General features: G+C 39.6%; 3 protein-coding genes across 4 annotated transcripts; 1 reads left to right on the forward strand and 2 right to left on the reverse strand.

Moving 5' to 3' along the window:
* The first annotated feature begins 19 nt into the window (after window positions 1–19).
* LOC145468880 (tetratricopeptide repeat protein 39A-like) lies at window positions 20–15,674 on the forward strand. 2 transcript variants are annotated; one of them, XM_081452586.1, is made up of 20 exons: window positions 20–181; window positions 3,175–3,285; window positions 4,818–4,893; window positions 5,684–5,739; window positions 6,332–6,408; window positions 6,525–6,592; window positions 6,826–6,890; window positions 7,446–7,551; window positions 7,722–7,787; window positions 8,055–8,163; window positions 8,758–8,829; window positions 9,227–9,282; window positions 10,286–10,377; window positions 10,838–10,907; window positions 11,289–11,401; window positions 11,760–11,877; window positions 12,176–12,287; window positions 12,717–12,834; window positions 13,344–13,460; window positions 15,004–15,674. In XM_081452586.1, the coding sequence occupies exons 1-20, from the start codon at window positions 144–146 to the stop codon at window positions 15,341–15,343; spliced, it is 1,980 nt and encodes a 659-aa protein (XP_081308712.1). In that variant the 5' UTR covers window positions 20–143; the 3' UTR covers window positions 15,344–15,674. The 2 variants fall into 2 exon arrangements, with proteins under 2 accessions (XP_081308712.1, XP_081308713.1); XM_081452587.1 differs by lacking the exon at window positions 20–181 and having other exon boundaries at window positions 3,194–4,618.
* Window positions 15,675–16,826: 1,152 nt separating this feature from the next.
* On the reverse strand, window positions 16,827–17,546 carry LOC145467289 (uncharacterized; the record flags this gene model as incomplete). The annotated part of the gene is made up of 1 exon (XM_081450832.1): window positions 16,827–17,546. A coding segment is annotated over one exon (720 nt), but the record flags the coding sequence as incomplete, so codon positions are not given.
* Window positions 17,540–18,648, reverse strand: LOC145468898 (uncharacterized). Its single transcript, XM_081452610.1, has one exon. The coding sequence runs from the start codon at window positions 18,357–18,359 to the stop codon at window positions 17,547–17,549; it is 813 nt and encodes a 270-aa protein (XP_081308736.1). The 5' UTR covers window positions 18,360–18,648; the 3' UTR covers window positions 17,540–17,546.
* Window positions 18,649–20,283: the final 1,635 nt, after the last annotated feature.

Genomic DNA, 20,283 nt, shown 5'->3' on the forward strand with positions numbered 1-20,283 from the left:
CCGGAAAAAGCAATAAACAATCTGCTATTTTTGCGGCAGGTGTGAAAAATCGGAGCCAGTTTCGTTACTGTTTTACCTTGAACTCCGCTCCCACCACTTGGCAATTGTCTTTGAGGAATGGAGGTTGTAAAGCAGCGTTAAAAATGGCCGCTAGCATAGCAAACTCTCATCGCGACCACGGGTAAGGTTAATTTTATCAGATATGCCAAATTTTTGGCATTCAAACTTAGGTTAGTTGCGCATAATCTAATTTATGATTTTCAACATCGGTCAACACCGATACAGCACATGAGCTTAAACTAAAATTCGTTTATTTAGCGCACAAAACCTTTGTAAGTATACTAACACTCGAGCAGAGATGTAAAATTGTTAGTCTTCGCGTAGTCTGACTCGTGCTAAAGCCCTCCAGATCTACATGCAAAGCATATGCTTAATTAATTTTCTAGCTTCACGGTTGTTAGGTCGTTATATAGGGCCGCATCTGTCCAAGTGGAGATAGTTCTGTTGTTGGAAACCACTTTAACAAGTGAGCAGCTGGTATCTGTCGATAAATCTGATATTTGTCAGTATTGTTTTGAAATGCGTGTTCATTGCTTATACTGTCAGTACTGAATGTAACCATCGTTTAGAGTATTTCTTTACGAAATGTCTAAATGATTGGCAGCCGGTCAAGGTTTTTTTATAGACTAGTTGACCAGCAGTCAAAACCTTTTTTATAGGTTAGGCTGAGTAGGAACCTGGTTAGCCTAAATAGCACTCTGGTTTGCATGAATAGCACTCTGGTTAGCCTGAATATCATTCTGGTCATCTGAATAGCTCTCCAGTTGGCCTGAAGAGCGCTCTGGTTAGCCTGTTTACTGTTTACAGTATTATCACTCATAATCCATGAAATATTTTCACTCTGCATGATTGGCCTAAACACATCACATGACTAAATATTCGCCAACTAATACTGGGGAATATGTGAGTGATATTCCCTGATTTTCAAAACCGTGTGTATTGTGAAAAACATTTGAAGGATAATAAACACAATAGCCTCCATTTGGCCTGAAAATATGCTTGGATATTTGTCTTTGGACATTATCTGTTCCTCATTATCTGTTTGCTTCTTGGAAACTCAAAGTTTTCCTCGAGTTACACTCTCAGAAAACTGTTTGCTTCTCTGAACAGATAATGGTCACTGACAAATATCTGAGCATATGTCTGCGCCAAATGGAGGCTATTGTTTATATAGGTAAGGTAAAGTCTACATACGAGCCAAGTGGCCCATCAGGCTGGAGCTTATCCCGGTTTCTGTAGCATGAAGCGACTAGGAGTATTTCTACTCCCCCCTGGATGGGATGCTAGTCCATCGCAGGGTTACCCCCAGCATTAAGTTCACCGGTACCCATTTATACACCTGGGTGGAGAGAGGCGCTGTGAGAGTAAAGTGTCTTGCCCAAGAACACAACACAATGTCCCTGGCCAGGGCTCGAACCCGGACCGCTCGATCCAGAGACGAGCGCACTAACCATGAGGCCACCACGCCTCCGATCAATTGTTTATATATGCTTTGGAAATTCCACTAGCTGGCAGTCAGCCTTGGTGGACCAGTGGTCATGAGTACTGCCTGCTTAATGCTGTTGACCTGGATTGGATCTCCAGTTACAAGTTCTTTTTTACGTTGTTGTACTTCTTAGAAAATTCTGACTGAAAATGAAAAATTATAGAGAAGTCTGACTGTAGTCATTTAGTGCATTTAAGACCTTGACCGGGAGTAAGATGAGATAAGATTAAGTCTGCACAGGGGCCAAGTAGCCCATCAGGCTGGAGCTTATCCCGGTCTCTGTAGCATGAAGCAAGAAAAGAGTATTTCTAGTCCCTACAGTATGGGATCCTAGTCCATCACAGGGTTAACCCCAGCATTAAATTCGCTGGTACTCATTTATACACCTGGGTGGAAAGAGGACTGTGAGAATAAAGAGTCTTGCCCAAGAACACAGCACAATGTCCCTGGCCAAGGCTTGAACCCGGACCACTCGATCCGAAGATGAGTGCATTTAGACCATGAGGCCACTGAACCACCGCCAGCCATATTGCCTAGAACATCAACTAATGCCTATAATTTCAAATCATTTTTGCATTTCAAGTTCAGATCTCGCCCTCCCCATGATTCCCTGAATTATACTGACTGGTAGATACTTTGACCAGACTACTATTAAAATAATACATAACAGACACTGCTTGGTCTTTCTAAAATACCCATACCCCTCATATGAATTTTTTTTTGGTTTCGACCCCCCTCTCTCAGTCTTTCTAGAAATTCCAGTTTTTTCATACTTTCCTTTAAAAAATTGCCTTTTGAGACCCCTATCCCTCTTGAAATTTGCAATAAGTTATAACCCTCCTAGGGGTGGGTATCAATATTTTCTAGAACCACCACACATTTTGTTTTTCCCAATGATCAAATCTGAGTTGATCTGGTGAAAGGTCTAAATAGATGTCTGGTTTACATATTCAGCAAAATGAAACTAGACAAGTCACATATCTCAAGGGCAGTTTTTGATGGCTCTGCATAGCTGGAGTACAACAAACTTATAAGTAAAAAAAAAATGCAGATCATATTTAATTAAATCATCTGACAGCTGTGGTTACATGTCTGTATCCTCTGCTTTCTCTCCCAAGATGTCCTTATAAATTCAGTGTGGGAAATGTATACCTGTAAAATGAGTTTTTTAAACCGAGAGTGCCCACAATGCACAGATCTGAAGATGTCTGAAGATTTCCAAAGAATTTTTGAACACCTCTTTGGACCATTCCAAGCAAGTGTTTTGCCGAACAAAATGCCATCACCAACAATTAGTGGCTCTGTACATTTTATCATCATTTAAATATGGACTTTTCGTTTCTTGAGTTTTTATAAATACATAATTTTGTTTGAGAGTGGGACTATTGCATGTAGGCTGTAAGAGCTCAAACTCTTGAGGTAAGCATGAGAAAAATGGACTGTTTGTTGCAACGCATGAGATAAAATGGCTAACAAATGAGAGTTGGAAACAATACGTCATGAGCAGGTTTATTTTATGATGTGAACATGAATGACTGCACAGTCAATCAGAGTGCATGTTGTTTAATTGATAATTGGGTATTTACTAAATAGAACTACTTTGTTATTACCTGTTACTTCTTTTGCAGTAGTACCGTGGATGAGAAGGTCCTAGCTGATGCTATAAGGATGACGAATATTGCTGTCAACCTCTGTTTATCAAACAAGTTCTTTCAAGCGCAAGCAAAACTTGAACCTTGGTAAGGAATTAAGTCAGAATTTTTTATCACATTGTTTAGTCAAGTCAACTCTAAACCCAGGAGAGGTGAGGGCAGAACTCTTTTTTCAAAGGGTTTGGAATGCTCATGACCTCTTAAATTAGGCCCAGTGGCCAAATGGACTGATACAAAAATTAAAAACTTGGGTCTACTTGTGACTTTGTTTGGCCAGGCCTTGATAATGATGTGCACTTGTGTTGAATTGTGATTAACTTGCACTCACTTTGGTGGAGATCAAGTTTGCATCCATACAAAGCAAGCTTTTAGCCAGAATTTGAAACAATTGGCCATCCAAAATGTGCTATGGGACCGGCTCAAATGAGCAATTAATGAGGCAACATATGAAAAATAAAATAATTTTTTACAGAAAGTGGCCGTCTATAGGACGCCTGGACGCCCATCTACCTAAAAGTGTGATACCAAATCAATGCAAGTTTTTTACTGTTTGGTCACCCAACCCAATTGTCAATGCAAGTTCAGAGATGCCCATAATTTTGTTGTTTTAGCAACCTATTAGCCTATGAAATACAGTCTTAAAAGCCTCGAAAAAATTTTTTTTGCGACCTTGGTGTACTTGCAAAGAAACTTGCAAGTCCATTAATGGCCACCCAGTGCAAGTCTCCACGCAAGTTCAATTTGCAAATACTTGCAAGTCTGTTTGGCCAGGGCTTAACAGGCATGGCAATTACAGAGTTTGGTGTCAACTTTAGTTGGTAAGGGGCTCACATACAGTATAACTGCAATTTAAGTGTCTGTTTTAGAATGGTTTGAGGTGATTGGATGGTATGAGGAGTCAAATTATAATTACATGTAGCTAGAGCCATTACCCAAATTGGTTTCCTTTTCGGACTTTAGCTCCTTTCCAGCAAGCGTCCTTGCTGCTTTTTAACATGGTGAATGGATGGTACAAGGAGTCAAATTATAATTACATGTAGCTCAAGCCATTACCCAAATTGGCTTCCTTTTAGGAGTTTAGCTCCTTTCCTAGCAAGCGTCCTTGCTGCTTTTTAACATGGGAGTTCTAATCTCCTTCCAACATCACCAGAAAAAGTTTTGGGGGAGCAGCTTGGATGGTGCAGTGTTGAGAGCGCTCACCTCCCACCAATGTGGCCCGGGTTTGATTCCGGCCTGGTGTCATATGTGGGTCAAGTTTGTTGTTGGTTCTTGCCTTGCTCCATGGATTTTTCTCCGGGCTCTCCAGTTTTTCTCCCTCCACAGAAACCAACACTCCAAATTCCAATTCAACCAGGATAGTTATAGCGGACCCGCATGAAAACCAGCTGCTAAAGCTGATGTGGCTTCCTCTCTAAATGTAGTAAGTTATGAAACTTTTTTTTAGGGTTATCTTTCGTTTAGAAAGTCTGTAAATTTCCTGAAAATTATTTTTAGTCAACATATTGCAAATGTTGCTTTTAACTACAGTAATCTTGATATTCCCTCGTCAGACATTTTTCATTTCTGTATTTTTTAATTATTAAATAATAATTGTCAGTGGTTATTTAATATTTATTTAGGGTCAATGAAAGCATGTACCATGCTCTTGGTTACAGCACCATCTCGTATCTTCAAGCTATGATGACATTTGAACCTGTATGTATCTACAGATTGTAAAATAAGTGATAATATTTAAGAATCCATCTTTGATATAATTAGCGGTAGTAGGTAGAGTTCCTTGAGCTAACCAGTTACAAACAATGACAGTGAGGACACTTGAATGGTGAACACTTGACCCTTTTTGTACATTGTTTTTAGTGACCATAGAATGAGGAATTTTCATTTAAACCAGTCGATTATTTAGTGTTTTTACATTGTTAAAATGGCAATATTATACATTATATGGAGAGCCTTCATTCTTTACAGTATATTCCAAATTTTTCTTGAATTGTTATTTTTTCTTACCTATCTATTGGGGGAGATGTATAGATGCATGTGTCTGTCAGGTAATAATTCACAGAAGACATCATAATGTGACAAGAACATCTGTGACACACTTGGCTATTGCCTTGCTTGTCATTTTAATTTTTTCTTACCACATTTTGACAGCATCTAGGATCTACTACTGAACAGACATATAGCAACATGAAATCCATTTTTAAATATATGTAATCATCAACAAAAATTTTAAAAAATGTCAAGTGTTTATGGTTGAAGTGTCATTACTGTAAGAAGGATGTTTGTTATGCACTCCGCTGTGCACTGTAGTCACAAGGGAAAATTATTAATCACATGCTCTCTGAAGCTCTCATTTTTTGAGGGAAGAGATAAGAAATGTATTCATTTGAATTACTACTGATGATTGAAATTTAATATCATGATACATTAAATAGAAATATTAATTTTATTGAAACAATCTCTTTCACTTTTTACTTATTTCCTTCAGCAAGCAATTCAGCATGCAAGCAACAGCAACAAAATTGCTTTGGATGTTTGTGAAAGGTAATCTGCTGTATTTTACCTTTAATATTAAATAAATATTTTTGATTTTCAAATGCATACAGCCACCTTAAATATGGATCAATCCCTATATAGTCGAACCCTTGCTAATGGACACCTCCCATAGGTGGACATCCCCTGTAAGCAGAAATATACATGTACAAACACTGTATTTTTAACCTCCATAAGCCGACACCTCTCTTAAGTGAACACTTTTTATGGTTGTGAGGGTCTCCACTTGCCTGTACAATTAGGTATTTGCTTGAATCACCTGATCAACTGTTTTGGTATCATACAGTAAGGTTGATCACGTGGAATGGACAAACATACTGCAAGATAAACATTAGTTAACTATTTTTAGACAAATTCTAATATTGTATATTAAAATTTGCCACTTTTGTTAAAACTTAGAGATTCACTGACAAAACAAATGGCTTTGTCTTGTTAGTAAATTTCCAAGTTTCCCTTCCTTGGTTTTAATAGTCTCCAAGTTCCCCATTCATATAGGTTGGTATGTCTGTGGCTGGGTTAAGTGTGCTGCATTTTCTGTAGAACTTTAACATGTGCTTCACATTTTCATTTTATCATTATCTAGATATAGAAGGAAACATTCTTGGACAGAGTCTTTCACTAGTTGGATCTGGAATCCTTCTTATGATAATTTAACAGAAGGTATTAATTTGCCAGATTCTTCAATAAATTTTTTCTTTATTTCAATGAGATATTTTTGTGCTTGTTTTCTGTAAAAATGGACAACTTTCGATTCCATGATTTTTTTGTTATCTTAGTCGAACGACATGCTGAACTGTGCTATGCTGAGTGTTTGTTTATGAGGGCCTTGCTTACTTTTATTCAGGTAACTAAATTTTGCTCACATAATTATTTCTAATACACTTCTGGACATGACTTTTTGGGTCTTTTACATAATCCTGATGTGTATGTATTACATATCCAGTTTAAAACTTTTGACAGCCACTGGTGACAGAACGATTCAATCTTTACAATCTTTTCCAATTAGGTGTCAAAGCCTGCATTTTATGCACACTACCTCTGTTGACTTTGATTTTTATTTTTGTGTCCTCACTTCAGGATGAAAATCTGGTCAGTTTCATTCGAGGAGCTCTTAAAATCAGAAGTGCATACCAGACTTACAAGTAAGCAAGAACAACTCTTTTAGAGAGAAATTAGTTCTAGTACTAGCTATAGTCTGTTGCTTCCATTAGGAACCAGATAGTCCAGCAGTGCTGGTGCAGTGAGTCAGTATCTGCAACATGAAGCACGTCACCTAAATTCATACACAAGTATATGCATTGTATCTAGATCCTTTTACTCTTTTCTTTAGAGGATACCTCTTACAACAGTAAGTTGAACCTCCACCTTTTTAGTCCTGGCAGACACTTCCATACAACTGTACATCCACACTTATTTTAACCTCTCTGCAACAGCCTCCTCTCCAGAATGGCAACAGTCACTAAGACTTGTTCCAACTGCCAAAATAACCTTTCGACAATGGCTAGTTAATCAAGGACTGACGAACGATGAACCCCCCAAAAATAAACAGGGGTCATATTACACATCTCTACCTCCCCATAATGTCTACCTCTCTACATTGACCACTCTCGTCTGTCCCCAAGGTGGCCATTCTGGAGAGGTTCAACTGTATAATTATTTAAAACACTTCTGATCCCTGTGTAAATATGTCAACCCAGGACTTGTCTAGATATGGTAACACACCAGCCATCTTCTTTACAACAATCACCTCAAAGAAAAGACTTTGAAGGAGGTGTTCATCTCGGTATTGGTGGATTTAATTTGGTGAGTTTAAACTTAATTTTGCTAACTCTGTCAGTTGAAGAACATATGCCTATAAAACAATATGTTATTTTGCAACTCACAACACAAGGCTGACCTGGAAAACACTTCTTTTTCACTGAAGTTCTTTAAGGAAGGTCAATTTGAATTAAGATTTTATTTTCACCTTTCAGATGTTGTCATTGCTTCCAGCAAAAATTATCAAGTTGTTAGAGTGGGTTGGTTTTTCAGGTGACAAGGTAATTATTTCACTCTAAAGTATATAATAATAATAATAATAATAATAATAATAATAATAATAATAATAATAATAATAATAATAATAGATTTGTATAGCGCCATATCCAGGGCTCATGGCGCTTTACAGTAAAGTATACCACGGGAACAATGTTGTGTTGTTCCAGTGAGAAAATATCTGTACCCCTCACACAAAGGGTGTTTTGATAAATACACACACCATCCTTACAGCAAATACTAATTACAATTTTCTTTTTTTATGTCCTTAGTTTCTTGGTCTTGATCATTTAGACCAAGGCTGCAGGGATCAAAATTTAAGGTCACCCATGTGTGCAATGGTGCTGTTGGCATATCACAGTGTCATCACTTATTACCTTGGTAAGAATGCAGATAAAAGAAAATACAAATCTTATTGGCTAGCAGCAATCCGGGGCTTTAGTTCTTTGTATGCATTGCAGGCCTATGGTTTTAAGGAGTGAGATTGAAAAGCTGATATACGTGTAGAGAGAAATTAGCCAAGGCTTTAATTACTTGAATTTGCTGTTAGGTGAGGCCAGTGAATTGGTATTTTGGTATCTTGCTGAACTGGGGGGGGGGGGGGGAAAGGAGGGTGGGGGAGGAGGAGGCAGTCTTGTGTCTACCTCAGCAAGCCCCACCCATTTTTCAGTGGTAGAAGAAAAATACTCTATTTTACAAGGGTTAACATTGATTACTGGTGGCCCTGTAGTTTACATAGTGGTCCTACTTAACTGAACTATGAACTGACCCAAAAATTATCAAAAGAGAGCAAATACAATCCATTCAATGGTATTTCCATCCCAGACCTGGCAAGGGTAAGTTACCATCGTGAAGTGAACTGTCTGAATGTCGCTTTCGCTGAGAACAGACTTGTACTAATATTCTTACTGTATGTACCGAATCGAATTATTGTCATCATTTACGTTACATTCATTGAATTTTCCCTTCTATTAGGAAATGGTGAAGGAGATGTTTTGTATGCCGAGGAAATTCTTCAACCACATTTAAAGGCGTTTCCTAAGGCAAGTTATTATATTTATATATATTTATTTACTACAACTGAATGGTTTAAAAGAACCAGAAAAATGTTCCAATAACAGGTTAGCCTTAGCTTACATTGTACCCTTTTCGTATTCTTGGTACATGTAAGTCCAGTTACCCCTCTCCTAGTTAGTCAGCCTTAGTCAGTGTGTTTACATGTGCTGATCACATACACCCCTGTTGTGGCTACGATTGGTTTGTTCTCGCGCGTGAAAAATCATAAGATAGACACAACCAATCAGAGATGTTGCAGAGTTCTCTGTTGATCTACGTCACCAGAAAGGAATTTTTCGCGTCATATTTCAGACATGTTTTGAGCGAGGGATGACGAAGATCTCGGCCCAATAAAATACTTATCATAGTAATTATTTTTGTCAGGGAGCGATATTTTTGTACTACGCTGGTCGTATAAAACAAGTGCAAGGAAAATTAGATGAGGTAAGTATCTGCTCCAGGCATTCATGAAATTAAATTACTGTTCAATCTCTTCTCAACAGTATCTGGATATTTTCAGTTGGGGTGCATGTTGATGACACGCAGTGATTAAGTAGGACTTTTAGAGTGGTTTTCATTTGAGAGTAGAAAAGTAGTTGATTTTGCCTCAACTACGCTACACGATTGCCTTAAAAAAGCTGGCGCCACTTTTTCATCCAATTAGAAGTAAAACCAAAACCAATCGCGACAAACTCACACTCGTTTTCCCGGGCTTCGCGTGAGCTACATGTAACTACTTCAAGTTTTGATTGGTTCATTGAATTGTCTGTGTCCTTTGTGATTGGCTAGAGTATTTACTTTGGTTTCGGTTTTACGACACTCAGCTGAAAACTGCTGTAAGAGTGTTTTAATTAATTATTTGCCCTATTCGAGACTCTCCAGATACAAGAATTGTCCTTGCGTACATCTGATCAGAATTAGGTCTGATATCTTTGCCTTCACCTGTTCCTCCGTTACAGGTACAAAAAAGACCTATTCCAAAACCCTATTAACCTGTGCACTCCCTCCCATTCCTTCCTGGTTTTCTACTCACGTTCTTTGTGAAACAATAATTGAAAAATTTGATGGTATAGAACTAATTATAAGCCAGACTGCGAGCAGTCTCTTAATTTTTCCTAGCATGCGACGCGAATGTAAGAGAAGAACGATCGAACGAAGAGAAGAGAAGCGCGGACGCGGAAAGAAGGGAAAGAAAGGGTTTTTCTTGTCTCGCCTCAACTACCCTTTTCGTTTCTTTTCCTAATTTGCACAGATGATTTCACGGAGGATTTCAAGAGGGACAAATACAGACTGCTCGTAGTTTAATTATAAGCGGGTTCAACTGAATAAATGGGAAAGTGGTTTAATTGGGCAAAGAATCTTATCTCTTTTGGTTATATTGTATTGTTTTATGTTACTATATTACAAAGCTCTGCGGTAAACAAATTTTGTTTTGTTTCGGTGATAGGCTATCAAGAGCTACAACGACTCAATTGCCGTTCAGTCCGAATGGAAGCAGTTCCATCACATTTGTTACTGGGAGCTCATGTGGTGTTATACGTAAGTTTATCTTCATTGAAATCTTCAGGGGAGTGGAAGAATGATGAGTTATGATACTTTTAAAGAAGCTACATCACGGTTAGCGCGGCTTGAAAAGTTTAGCGTAAATTTTTCAAGTTCGTCGTTTGTAATCCGTGTCAATCTTCTCCATCCTTAACCATCCTCGTTCCTTTATGGTTTATTATTATCGCTTTAGAGTTTTTCTACCGTAATAAACTACTATTTTCAGTTTTTCTTCAATTTAAAGGTAATTTTGTATGTGGCCAAAATAACTCAAAATACCGTGACTGAGCTCCTTTAAGCTGCACTTTTAATTGCGCAAAACCGCCAAATATGTCTCGGGACTGATTGATTATATTGTTAAGGAAACGAGGCAATGCGTAGTAAATCAAGGAGCAACCTCAAAATGAATTGATGTCTACAGACTAATAAACTTACATGTACCATTGTTTATCGCCAGGTACAAGGGGGACTGGGCCAGAGCCTACCACTACGCAAGTGTTCTTTTGCGAGAAAGCCGTTGGTCAAAAGTAAGTCATTCAACGACTGCTTTGATGATTAAAGCTCTCTTCCGTACGCATACGTTTTTGTTCATTTTAATTTGAGTGTGGAGACTTTTGATACATTAATTCTGGTCTGCCGTAAGTATGGACATTGTCGAAAACGATGACCATTTCCACAGAAAAAGGATATTTTCGAAAACACACTCCATGATGCAGATATTTTTTTTGATAACATTGCAAGGCTGTAAAAACAGAGGTACACTGCAAAAACAGAGGTTCTAAAATCTCCGTTCTCACATAAAGCCCTCTATAACAGTATTATGAAATTCCAAAAAGAATATTGTAATGCCATTTTGAAAGGGCCGGACTTGGGGCCCAGACCTTGACTCTTTCCCTTTGTCTCCACAGACGTCATATATGTGTCTGAAAGCGTGCTTCAGAGTCATGGCGAGACTAACAAACCAAGAGTTAGGCAAAGAAAATGATAGAGGAGAAAAGGACACGGAGGAATACCTGTTCAGGTGATGTAAAATTCAAGCAACGCCATCAGATTGGAAATGATAAACGAATTCCAGGAGAATTCCAAGCTCCAAGCGCGGAAAAGCGCTTTTCGTTTTGATTGGTTGAAATATAGCGTGCTGGTTGGTTGAAAATAACGCGTGCGTGCTCCTAATTGGTTGAAAATATAGCGTGCTTGCTTCTAATTGGTTGAAAAAGGCATGTTTATTCTTGATTCGTGACCTTATGTTGCACGAGTTTGATGAACCAATCAGCGAAGCAAAGACATAACTTTCGGCAGTGATGTGAAAACCTCTCAAAACATTCAATGACCTATCAATTAATTTTGACTTTCGTTTTTATTTTTTCCTTTATTGGCAGACGTCTCCCTGAGTACAAGCAGCGCATTGCTGGGAAATCCATTCCCTTTGAAAAATTCTCAATCCATAAAGCTAACAAGTATCTGGCGCAAAACCATCGCCTTTTTCTTCCTGGAATGGTAAGTGACTAAAACAATGACCAGAGAGCAATCTCTCCATACGAAATCGATAGATAATAAAAAAGGTAAGTGATGAGAGGAAAGAAAGCCATCAACAAGAGGATGCTGTCTTGATGTACCATCAAATTCTCAGAACTACAATAAAGGATTTCTATGGCTGTCAGTAAGGAGAATTAATACCTTTGTCTCAAGAATTAAGGGTCAAACATGCATGTTGTGTTGCACAGTAACAAGCGTGATCAATGTGCTTATGAATAAACAACGTTCAAATTTGATTTTCTCTTTTTGATGTCATCAGGAGCTCATTCTCCTCTGGAATGGCTTCAAGGTTCTTCATCGCAGACCGGACTTAGTTGAACCGATGCTGAAATTAGTGCAGACATCATTGGTTGAATTAGAAGCAACCAAAGGTAAACTAAGGAAATCCCAAGCTGGAAATAACAAGATAGAAAGTAGAGAATCATTTTTGAACTAATTTAGAGTGGAGGAAATAAATAAAGTGTTTTCTTTGCAGCGTAGACCCTAGAAAGGGAGTGGCCCATACTTAGATTGATGTCCAACACTCTAAATGACCTTAGGGTTACTTCTGTACTTTCCAGCTTCTAATATCAGTGCTGAGTACCCTTAACGAAACCACAAACAGTTCTTTACTAACATAAAGAAATACTATAGCATTGCAATTGAAGTTGTAGCACATTTTATATTGCATGTAAAAAACGCGTCCCACACACCCAGAGTAAAAGTTGGTTTAAGTCGCTCAGTTGTGCTAGATTGCAGCTCCAATTTTGTTTTGTTTCTGTTTCTTTTTTATATTTTAATTTCACTGTTTCTGTTTCTAGATGACAATGAAAATTACGTCGATGATTGGTGTTTAGGGCATTTGCTCCAGGGAATGTGTTACCGCTGTGTTAATAAACCAAAAGAAGCAATGGAGAGTCTGCTGAATGCTGTTAACAGGTCGGTTTTTGCTAAACTCTCTCTTTGCTCTGAACCGGCAATTTTGTTCCGCAACTTTGCCCGCGCTCCAGAGAAAGCAGGGGAAACGAAAGGACAACTCGCTTCGCGTGGTGTTTATTTAAGGGACACCGAGATTTTACTGACTTTAATAACAGAAGAAAAACTTAATATGATATAAACAGACTCAATTGACACAAGAACCTGAGCTTTGGTGGGTCTAAGGGGGTGGGGGTGGGGGGGGGGGGGGAGGTTGGAGATGCTAATCCAGGGAGACTTGGATAGACCTACGTTTTAACACTACAATAACGGAACATGTTTGGTTTCCCCCTCCTCCCCCCTCTCCCCTCCCCCACTCCCCTCCTCCCCCTCCCCTCCTCCCGTCCTGTTTGTGTTAAAGTCTGACCAACCTTTACTTCGGAGCCGCTCGTTTTTCTTACCGAAGAAGAGGGCTAAGTTTCTCTATTTCTGTCCAGGGGTGATTTTTTAGTTTCTTACTTACTGTTTTTCAGGTCAAAGAGCCTGGTTCAGGATTTCTACTTGGCTCCTTACGCGTGCGCGGAAGTTGGTTTCCTACACTTGGAAGAGGGAGACCTGGATCAAGCAAAAGAATTCCTCAATAGAGCAAGGTATAAAAGAGAATCTTCTCCTTTATATGTGATGGTTCTTAAGGAATTTTGTCAAAAAATTTGCGCCTTGAATATTATCCCAGAATCAGAGCTTGTTTGTCAGTTGAGATTGGTATCAATAATACCTTGTTCACACTATACCTAGTCTCCTCCGCAGCCGTTTTTTGTGAAGTCACTCAGCACTCCCCCAAACTTCTTTGGGAGCAGCGTTGCGTGGCATCCCAAGAAACGGAGTAGACTATACTAGACCCAGCCACCTATAGTCTCATCAAAATGAAACATATTTCACTATGAAAAGTGTTTACATCAGGCGGTACATTGCGAAAGGCGGTACCGGCATTGCGAAACACGTTATTAGTTTCTAAAGAAACTGAAGGGCCTTGTTGTTGGCGGGAAAATATTTAAAAACTTGGCGTTGATAAAGGGAAGTTAACCGCCTTAGTGTGTTGGTGCGGCTGACGTTTCGTGTGTCAGCTTCGGTCTACTGTTTGGCGATCAAGGCACGTTTAAAATCATGGCAGCCGAGAGGAAAGGAGAGGAAGGGACTGTCCTAAGGGCTTGATAAGTGGCCACTAAACGCGTTCAGAATGAATGCAACAGCCATTTGAAGCTCCATTAAAGAGATTTGACGGAGCTGGATTTCAAATGCTGTAAAACGGCGCTTATTCCTAGAGAAGGCATGGAACATGTTTGAAAGAAACACCCAATGTGACCAAAGCTCAGTAACAAACATGTTTAGGAGGAACGCGTTTCAAGGAGGAAATAATTGGCACGAACACTCGAAAGGTCTGGAAAGTTGTCAGGCCATCCTGGCGCGATTAGTTTTTTAGCAACCCCGAGACGAAAACTGTGGGCTCAGTCTGGTCTCGGAGTTCAAAATTCGCCATCAGCTGTTACTTGCTCGGTCGACTGTACATTAAAATTTGTTTGGCTTCAAGTGTGAACATGTGTAGTTACTAGTGTGAACGCAATTTTTTAGATAAAATTTAGTTGTATACCTAGTGGAAGCAGATCGAGAAAAACGCTATCACACATGTGAAGATATCATTTTTATCCACAAACGTGTAATATCATTTTTTAACTTTACTGTACGCTATCTTAGAAAATGTACGGAAATGTTGGTGTGGTCTTAGGACCACTTTTGGAGAATCTTCAGAAATCTTCGGAAAGTGGTCGGAAATCTTCGGAAAATCGTCAAAAACGTCGTATCTCTGCACGGTCATGTAATATCCTCTATACAAGTTATACGAGGTTGACGAGCCAACCAGAGAGGACAATTAAGACAATAGCCGTTTGAAGTTGTCCTTCAGCAGCATATCGGAATAGATAAATATATAGATTCAATTGAAGCCTTGAGCTACTGTACTGTATTTTAATTCCAAGCTTTCGCCGTTCTATGGCATCATCAGGGTTGATGATGCCATAGAACGGCGAAAGCTTGGAATTAAAATACAGTACAGTAGCTCAAGGCCTAAATTAAATCTATATATTTAAGTCAATAACCGTTGTAACTTGCTTTTTTTTCTTGTTTGGTGTCCATCAGGAAAGATTACGAACATCACATGCTACAAAGCAGGCTTCACTTTAGAATTCATTCTGCCCTCCAAGAAATCAAACACAAGCGCAAGCAAGCCAAAGAAGCGTCCAAAATGGAAAAACAACTCGCCAAACGCTCCAAAAGAGGCGTGAATAACAACACTCTGTCGTCTGAACACGATTCTGTTAGTATATCTCTTGAAGACTCCTCAAGTTTGACCCGTCAAGATTCAACCTCATCTTTTGAAACTGCCCCGGAATATTCCTCTGAAGATGAGAGGGATCTGGGCGAGATGGCCCCAGAGCACCCCCCAAACGAAACATTTGTAAAGGAAACTACAGTGTGAAAATTACTTTGCTTCAAACTGTTTCGTTATACGAGTGTATTTTTTAGTTTTAAACTGTACAGAGTAGTCTTGGGAGAATGGGGTCAAAATTTACGCAAGGATTGCGTATTTTATTTGTATATATGTCGCGTTGAGCGAAATAGATTTAGAAGTATTTATCACTCGTGACCAGGGCCCAGCTCGCGGTCACTCATTCTAAAGAACATTGTTTAATAGTGTGAATTTTTTTTTTTGTAAAATGTGAAATCTTTATTTGAAAATGCGTAATATTTCCAGAGTATTTATAGGATGCTATTAAAGCAATTTCTGAATAAAGAATCCTTGAATTTTTCTTGTCTGCGTTTGTGGCTGCTTCATAGAGTAGTTGGGAACTGAGTGTCGGAAGTGATCCAGAACTGCTTTGGTTATGCTCTTATGCGCTCTGTGATTGGTTTAAAACAAGTAATAATTGCGACTTGGTGGCGTGCGTTTTTCCGCGCTTTTTACCGGTAACAGGGTTCGCACCGTCTTGAAAAGTCTTCGAACTCCACTCATCCTTGAAATGTCCTTGAAATCCCTTATAAGTCCTTCAATTTTCTCCAACATTGAATAGCAAAGTTTGTTTGTATAGTGAACTTAGGCGTTTTTTTTCTGATGTCAAACAACTTACAAACACTGAAAAAACAATTAAGATATGCAAGCCAAATGCAAAAGAAAAAATGCTTTCTTGAACAAAAATTGACCAGCTTTCATTTCTTTACTTTATTTCTCTTTTGCATGAAGAGAAGGAGCAAAAGCTTGCGGCCTTAAGAAAAGCCTGTGTTAATTTGGAAGGGGTGCTATAGGTTTATTCTTATTATCACTTGCAAAAGTACATCTGAAGTCATCCTCACTGGGATGCAAGCTTAGGGATACTCCTTTTTTAACAAACTGTCCTGATGGTTGGAATGTGCACTTATACCGCAGCATATTCCAAAACATTTTATCGCACAGTAAAAGCTTCAGTGAATTGGGAAAAACAAACGTGCATTGTCAAGCTCTTCTTATGTCGGACTTGCAACTGTTTTGTTATTCTATCTGTTATTAAATGCGACTACAACGCTAATGAAAACTTATGAAAGAGATGAAAATTTCACAAGAACAACTCACAATCTCCGTGATTTTCTTCGAACGTTATCGTGACGTCATCACCAATGAGCACAAACGGAGCCCAGTACTTCGCAGCAGCAAACCTCTCTAACTCGCGGAGACAATTCATGGCCCAGTTGAGAGTTGCACTGGCCCTATGTCCATGACTGAGATGTCTGTAGAAATCTTTCATAAATTCCATAGTGGCCTCGTCATCAATTGCCCAGAGGGACACCAAAACAGAACGAGCACCGGCACCCAGGAAAGGGTGCAATACTGACCTTGCAATACCGACCACACCCTCGGGCGTTACCGTGCCCTGTGCACTGTGACAACAACTTAGCACAACAAGCCTTGCTCGAAGCTGAACATCTCGCTAGTCTGACATTTTAAGCATGAAACCTTCCTCTGCAGGCATCTCGCTGGTCCTTGTTGGGTTTGGAGCCAAGGCAATTTCACCAGATTTCATATCGCCATGTGCTGCGAGGTGTGCCAAAGCAACGGACCCGACTTGTCTCAGTATCTCGTCTTTAGTTGCTTCTTTGCCAATAAGAGGTGAAATATCTAGCATATCACCTATCATCTTTACTTCCTTTCTGGCGTATGGTAAAGGTGATAAAATGGGCTTACCCAGTTCGTTGGTAACTTCCTCCACGCATGGGTCTCCCACAATGAGTGCACCACAGGTTCTGTGGTAGTCTTCAAGAGAATCCGCGATCATTTTCAAACTCGTAAGTGAGGGAGCAATGCGTATCCTGACAGATTCTCTCAGATACCTTGACTTGGGATCTAAAAATGCAGCATAAGGAGCCAGACACAATGGACCATCGGGGACAATGATCACTTCGTCACCTTGAAGCAAGTCTGCGATGGGGCCAATGATACAGTCATAAAATTGGCGCAAAGAACTGGTTTCGTAGTGCGGTGTATTGACAGTTTCCTGCTCAGATTCTGTGTTATTGGCTGGTGCTTTCTTTCTAAGCTCATCCAGTGAACGATTTTCGCAGTTAACTCGGGCAGCAATTTGATTTTCTTTGAAAATATCGCTCCTTAAACGTTCCAAGAAGGTAACGGTGTCTTTATCAGTTACCTCTTTTTATCTAAACTGTACATTCTTTCCTTTATGGGGTACCCAGAAAGCAACTTTGCTACCGTCACATGCCACGAAAACGGTCTGTGTAGAAGCAACACTTAATATGCTACGAATCGTTGCACCGGGTTCAAGTGGCCCAGAAACTGGTAATTGTGAGTCATACTTTAATTTCATGAGATCTAACAAACCCTGAGCTCTTCCTTGCTCAGCAACAAGCAAAACCTTGTCAGCCTGTTCAAGCTCAATTAGGGTTCTCCAAAGAGCATCGTAGGCATCTTGGCAAGTTGTACGAAAGTTTATTTTCCACACATCTTTAGATTGAAGAAGAGCTCTCACGCCATTGAGCAGTTTAACACTTGCTTTAAAATAATCAACAGCATCATGCAAAGCGCCTGAGGATGCATAATCACAACCCAGACGGAAACAGGCCTTCCCCTCGCCAATCTTGTCTCCCAGTTCTATGGCAATACTTCGACGCTGCGTGTGGTACTCTATGGCTTTTTTTAAGTTGCCCATAGAGAAATGAGCATTGCCAAGATTGAAATAGGCCTGTGCTTCTACATACTTGTCTCTCAGTTCTTTGGCGATATGATGATGTTTCATGTGGCACTCTATGGCTTGTTTAAAATCACCCAGCCTTTCATAAGCAATGCCAAGGTTGCCATATGCACCACCCTCTCCAGCTTTGTTTCCCAATTCTTTGGCAATGCTAAGATCTTGCTTGTGGAGTTCTAGGGCATTTTTAAAATAATTTAGAACCAGGTAAGTATTGCCAAGGTTACCATAGGCACTTCCTTCTCCATCCCCGTCTCCCATTTCTTTGGCAATGCGAAGATGTTGGGTGAAGTATTCTGTGGATTGTTCGTAGTCAGCCAGATACTGCAAAACAATTCCAAGATTGGCACAGGCAGCTCCCTCTCCTTTCCTGTTCTTTAGTTCTTTGGCAATACTTAAACTTTCGCAGTGGCTCTCCGCGGCTTGTTTCAGATAACCTAGATTGGTGAAAACAATGCTAAGATTGTGCTAAGTGCTAAGGGCCGATATATTCTCGGTACGGTCTTTAAATTAAGTTGACAAGATGATTCATATTTAATGACTGTAGCAGTCTACGAGATTGGATCGCAGTTATAAATACTGTCTTGTCGTTTTTAAATAGTGATTGTCAGTCAATACCTTTCGTCAGTAGTTGTTTCTACCAAGGGAAAACTCCTTGTCACAATATTGTTTTATCAGGGAACGATATGTTTTTATTTCTCCAGTGATATAAACAAGTTAACGCAAAACTGGATGAGTTTAGTTGTTAGTTAATTTCCTGGCTCTCGTTCCGTTACGAATTAAGAGCTTTTTCCTCATTTTAGCCCCCCTGCGTCTAGGTTTTACTCTCTTCCCAATTTTCCCGCGCACAGAAGCCAGAAACTCTTCGCTCGTTCCGTTGCTATTGACATTTTTTGCAGGGGGAGGGGAGGGTACGGGAACGGTGAGCGGGAAGCCGGGAGGTGCTTAAGCATACTTGATTGAAACTAGTTTGCCTCCAACTTCTGTTCTGAAAGTATTCTAGCAACGTTTTATTCAGCTTAGACTGTATCAATTTCTAACGATTATTACACACGAGTCCAAAGGCGGATGGAAATGAAAGCAATGTTGGTCTGTAAGACGGAATGTTTCATTAACTGACCAGCCTAACTTGCCGTTTTTTGGAATAAACATGAGTTTAATATGTTTGTTCTGGCACGAATATTCATCATCTAACAGGTCTATACCATCTTTTTTTGTTGTTGAAATTTTAGCCAGGCTGGTAAGAAGCCCGGGGGTGGGGAAATTCCTTATAAAAAGGACGGGGATACTCATTGTACATTTCAGGGGTTAAAAAGCGGTCTTGGTACCTCTAAGGGAGTCTCAAAAGGTCCACAACGGGAGCTTTTGCGCTTTTGCGGTACCTTTTAGGGTATTGAGCCGAAAAAAAATGACAGGAGATATTGTGTTATGTAAGAATTGGTACCCCTTAATTAGGGCCTGTTTTCAAGGAGGGAGGGTTACCCTAGCAAGCGGGTAAACCTAGCTGGAGGGCAAAAAATAACCCGGGTTTACAAGCAAAATTTCACAGGTAGGGTAACCCTACAGCCCGGGACGACCAAGAGAAAATGAGCTTGGGACAACTTATTGCGCGGTTACACTCAAAGGGTCTGAAAACAAGTAGAAAGTTAACCCGGCCGGCCGGGTAGGCGGGCCTACCTGGAGTGTTTACAAGAAAAACGTTAACCTGCCAATCCGCCTACCCGTATAACCCTGACTGTCTTGTAAACACCACGAAGGAAAAAAAGAGGAAATGTGTGAGTGCTAGGGTAACCCTCTCTCCTTGGAAACAGGCCCTTAGGGGAGTAAAATTTCAAGCCACGCCCACAAAACAGGATCTTGGCACCTCTTAGGGGTTCATTTCAACTAGCATTTCTGACAAATCTCTCGTAATCCTCAGTTTTAAATAGTACAATACAAGGTTAAATGCTAACAGAAATGCTAACGAGAAAGAAAATAACTGAAAGAATAATTAAGGAATACGTGACAAAGTGAAACTATAATTTTAAAATTTTAAAGCGAGTTTTGAATTTATATGATATGGTACGAATCTTCTAATGTAAACAGGTATCTCCTGGTGTGAAATTATTGCAAAAAACAGACAACGAAACAAATGAAGAAGGATTTAAAGAAAAATAATATTGTGCAATAGCCCTTCCTCGTCTAA

This window comes from Orbicella franksi, chromosome 14, assembly GCF_964199315.1.
Source record: "Orbicella franksi chromosome 14, jaOrbFran1.1, whole genome shotgun sequence".
Classification (NCBI taxonomy): domain Eukaryota; kingdom Metazoa; phylum Cnidaria; class Anthozoa; order Scleractinia; family Merulinidae; genus Orbicella; species Orbicella franksi.

What these genes read in the sequence shown, in the direction of transcription:
- LOC145468898 (XM_081452610.1), bottom strand. Translation starts at nt 18,359, where the DNA reads ATGGGAGACGGGGATGGAGAAGGAAGTGCCTATGGTAACCTTGGCAAT.
- LOC145468880 (XM_081452586.1), top strand. Translation starts at nt 144, where the DNA reads ATGGCCGCTAGCATAGCAAACTCTCATCGCGACCACGG. An exon ending in GTATTGGTGGATTTAATTTG is followed by an intron (nt 7,552 to 7,721) that starts GTGAGTTTAAAC and finishes TTCACCTTTCAG; the next exon opens with ATGTTGTCATTGCTTCCAGC. An exon ending in GAGAAAGCCGTTGGTCAAAA is followed by an intron (nt 10,908 to 11,288) that starts GTAAGTCATTCA and finishes TTGTCTCCACAG; the next exon opens with ACGTCATATATGTGTCTGAA.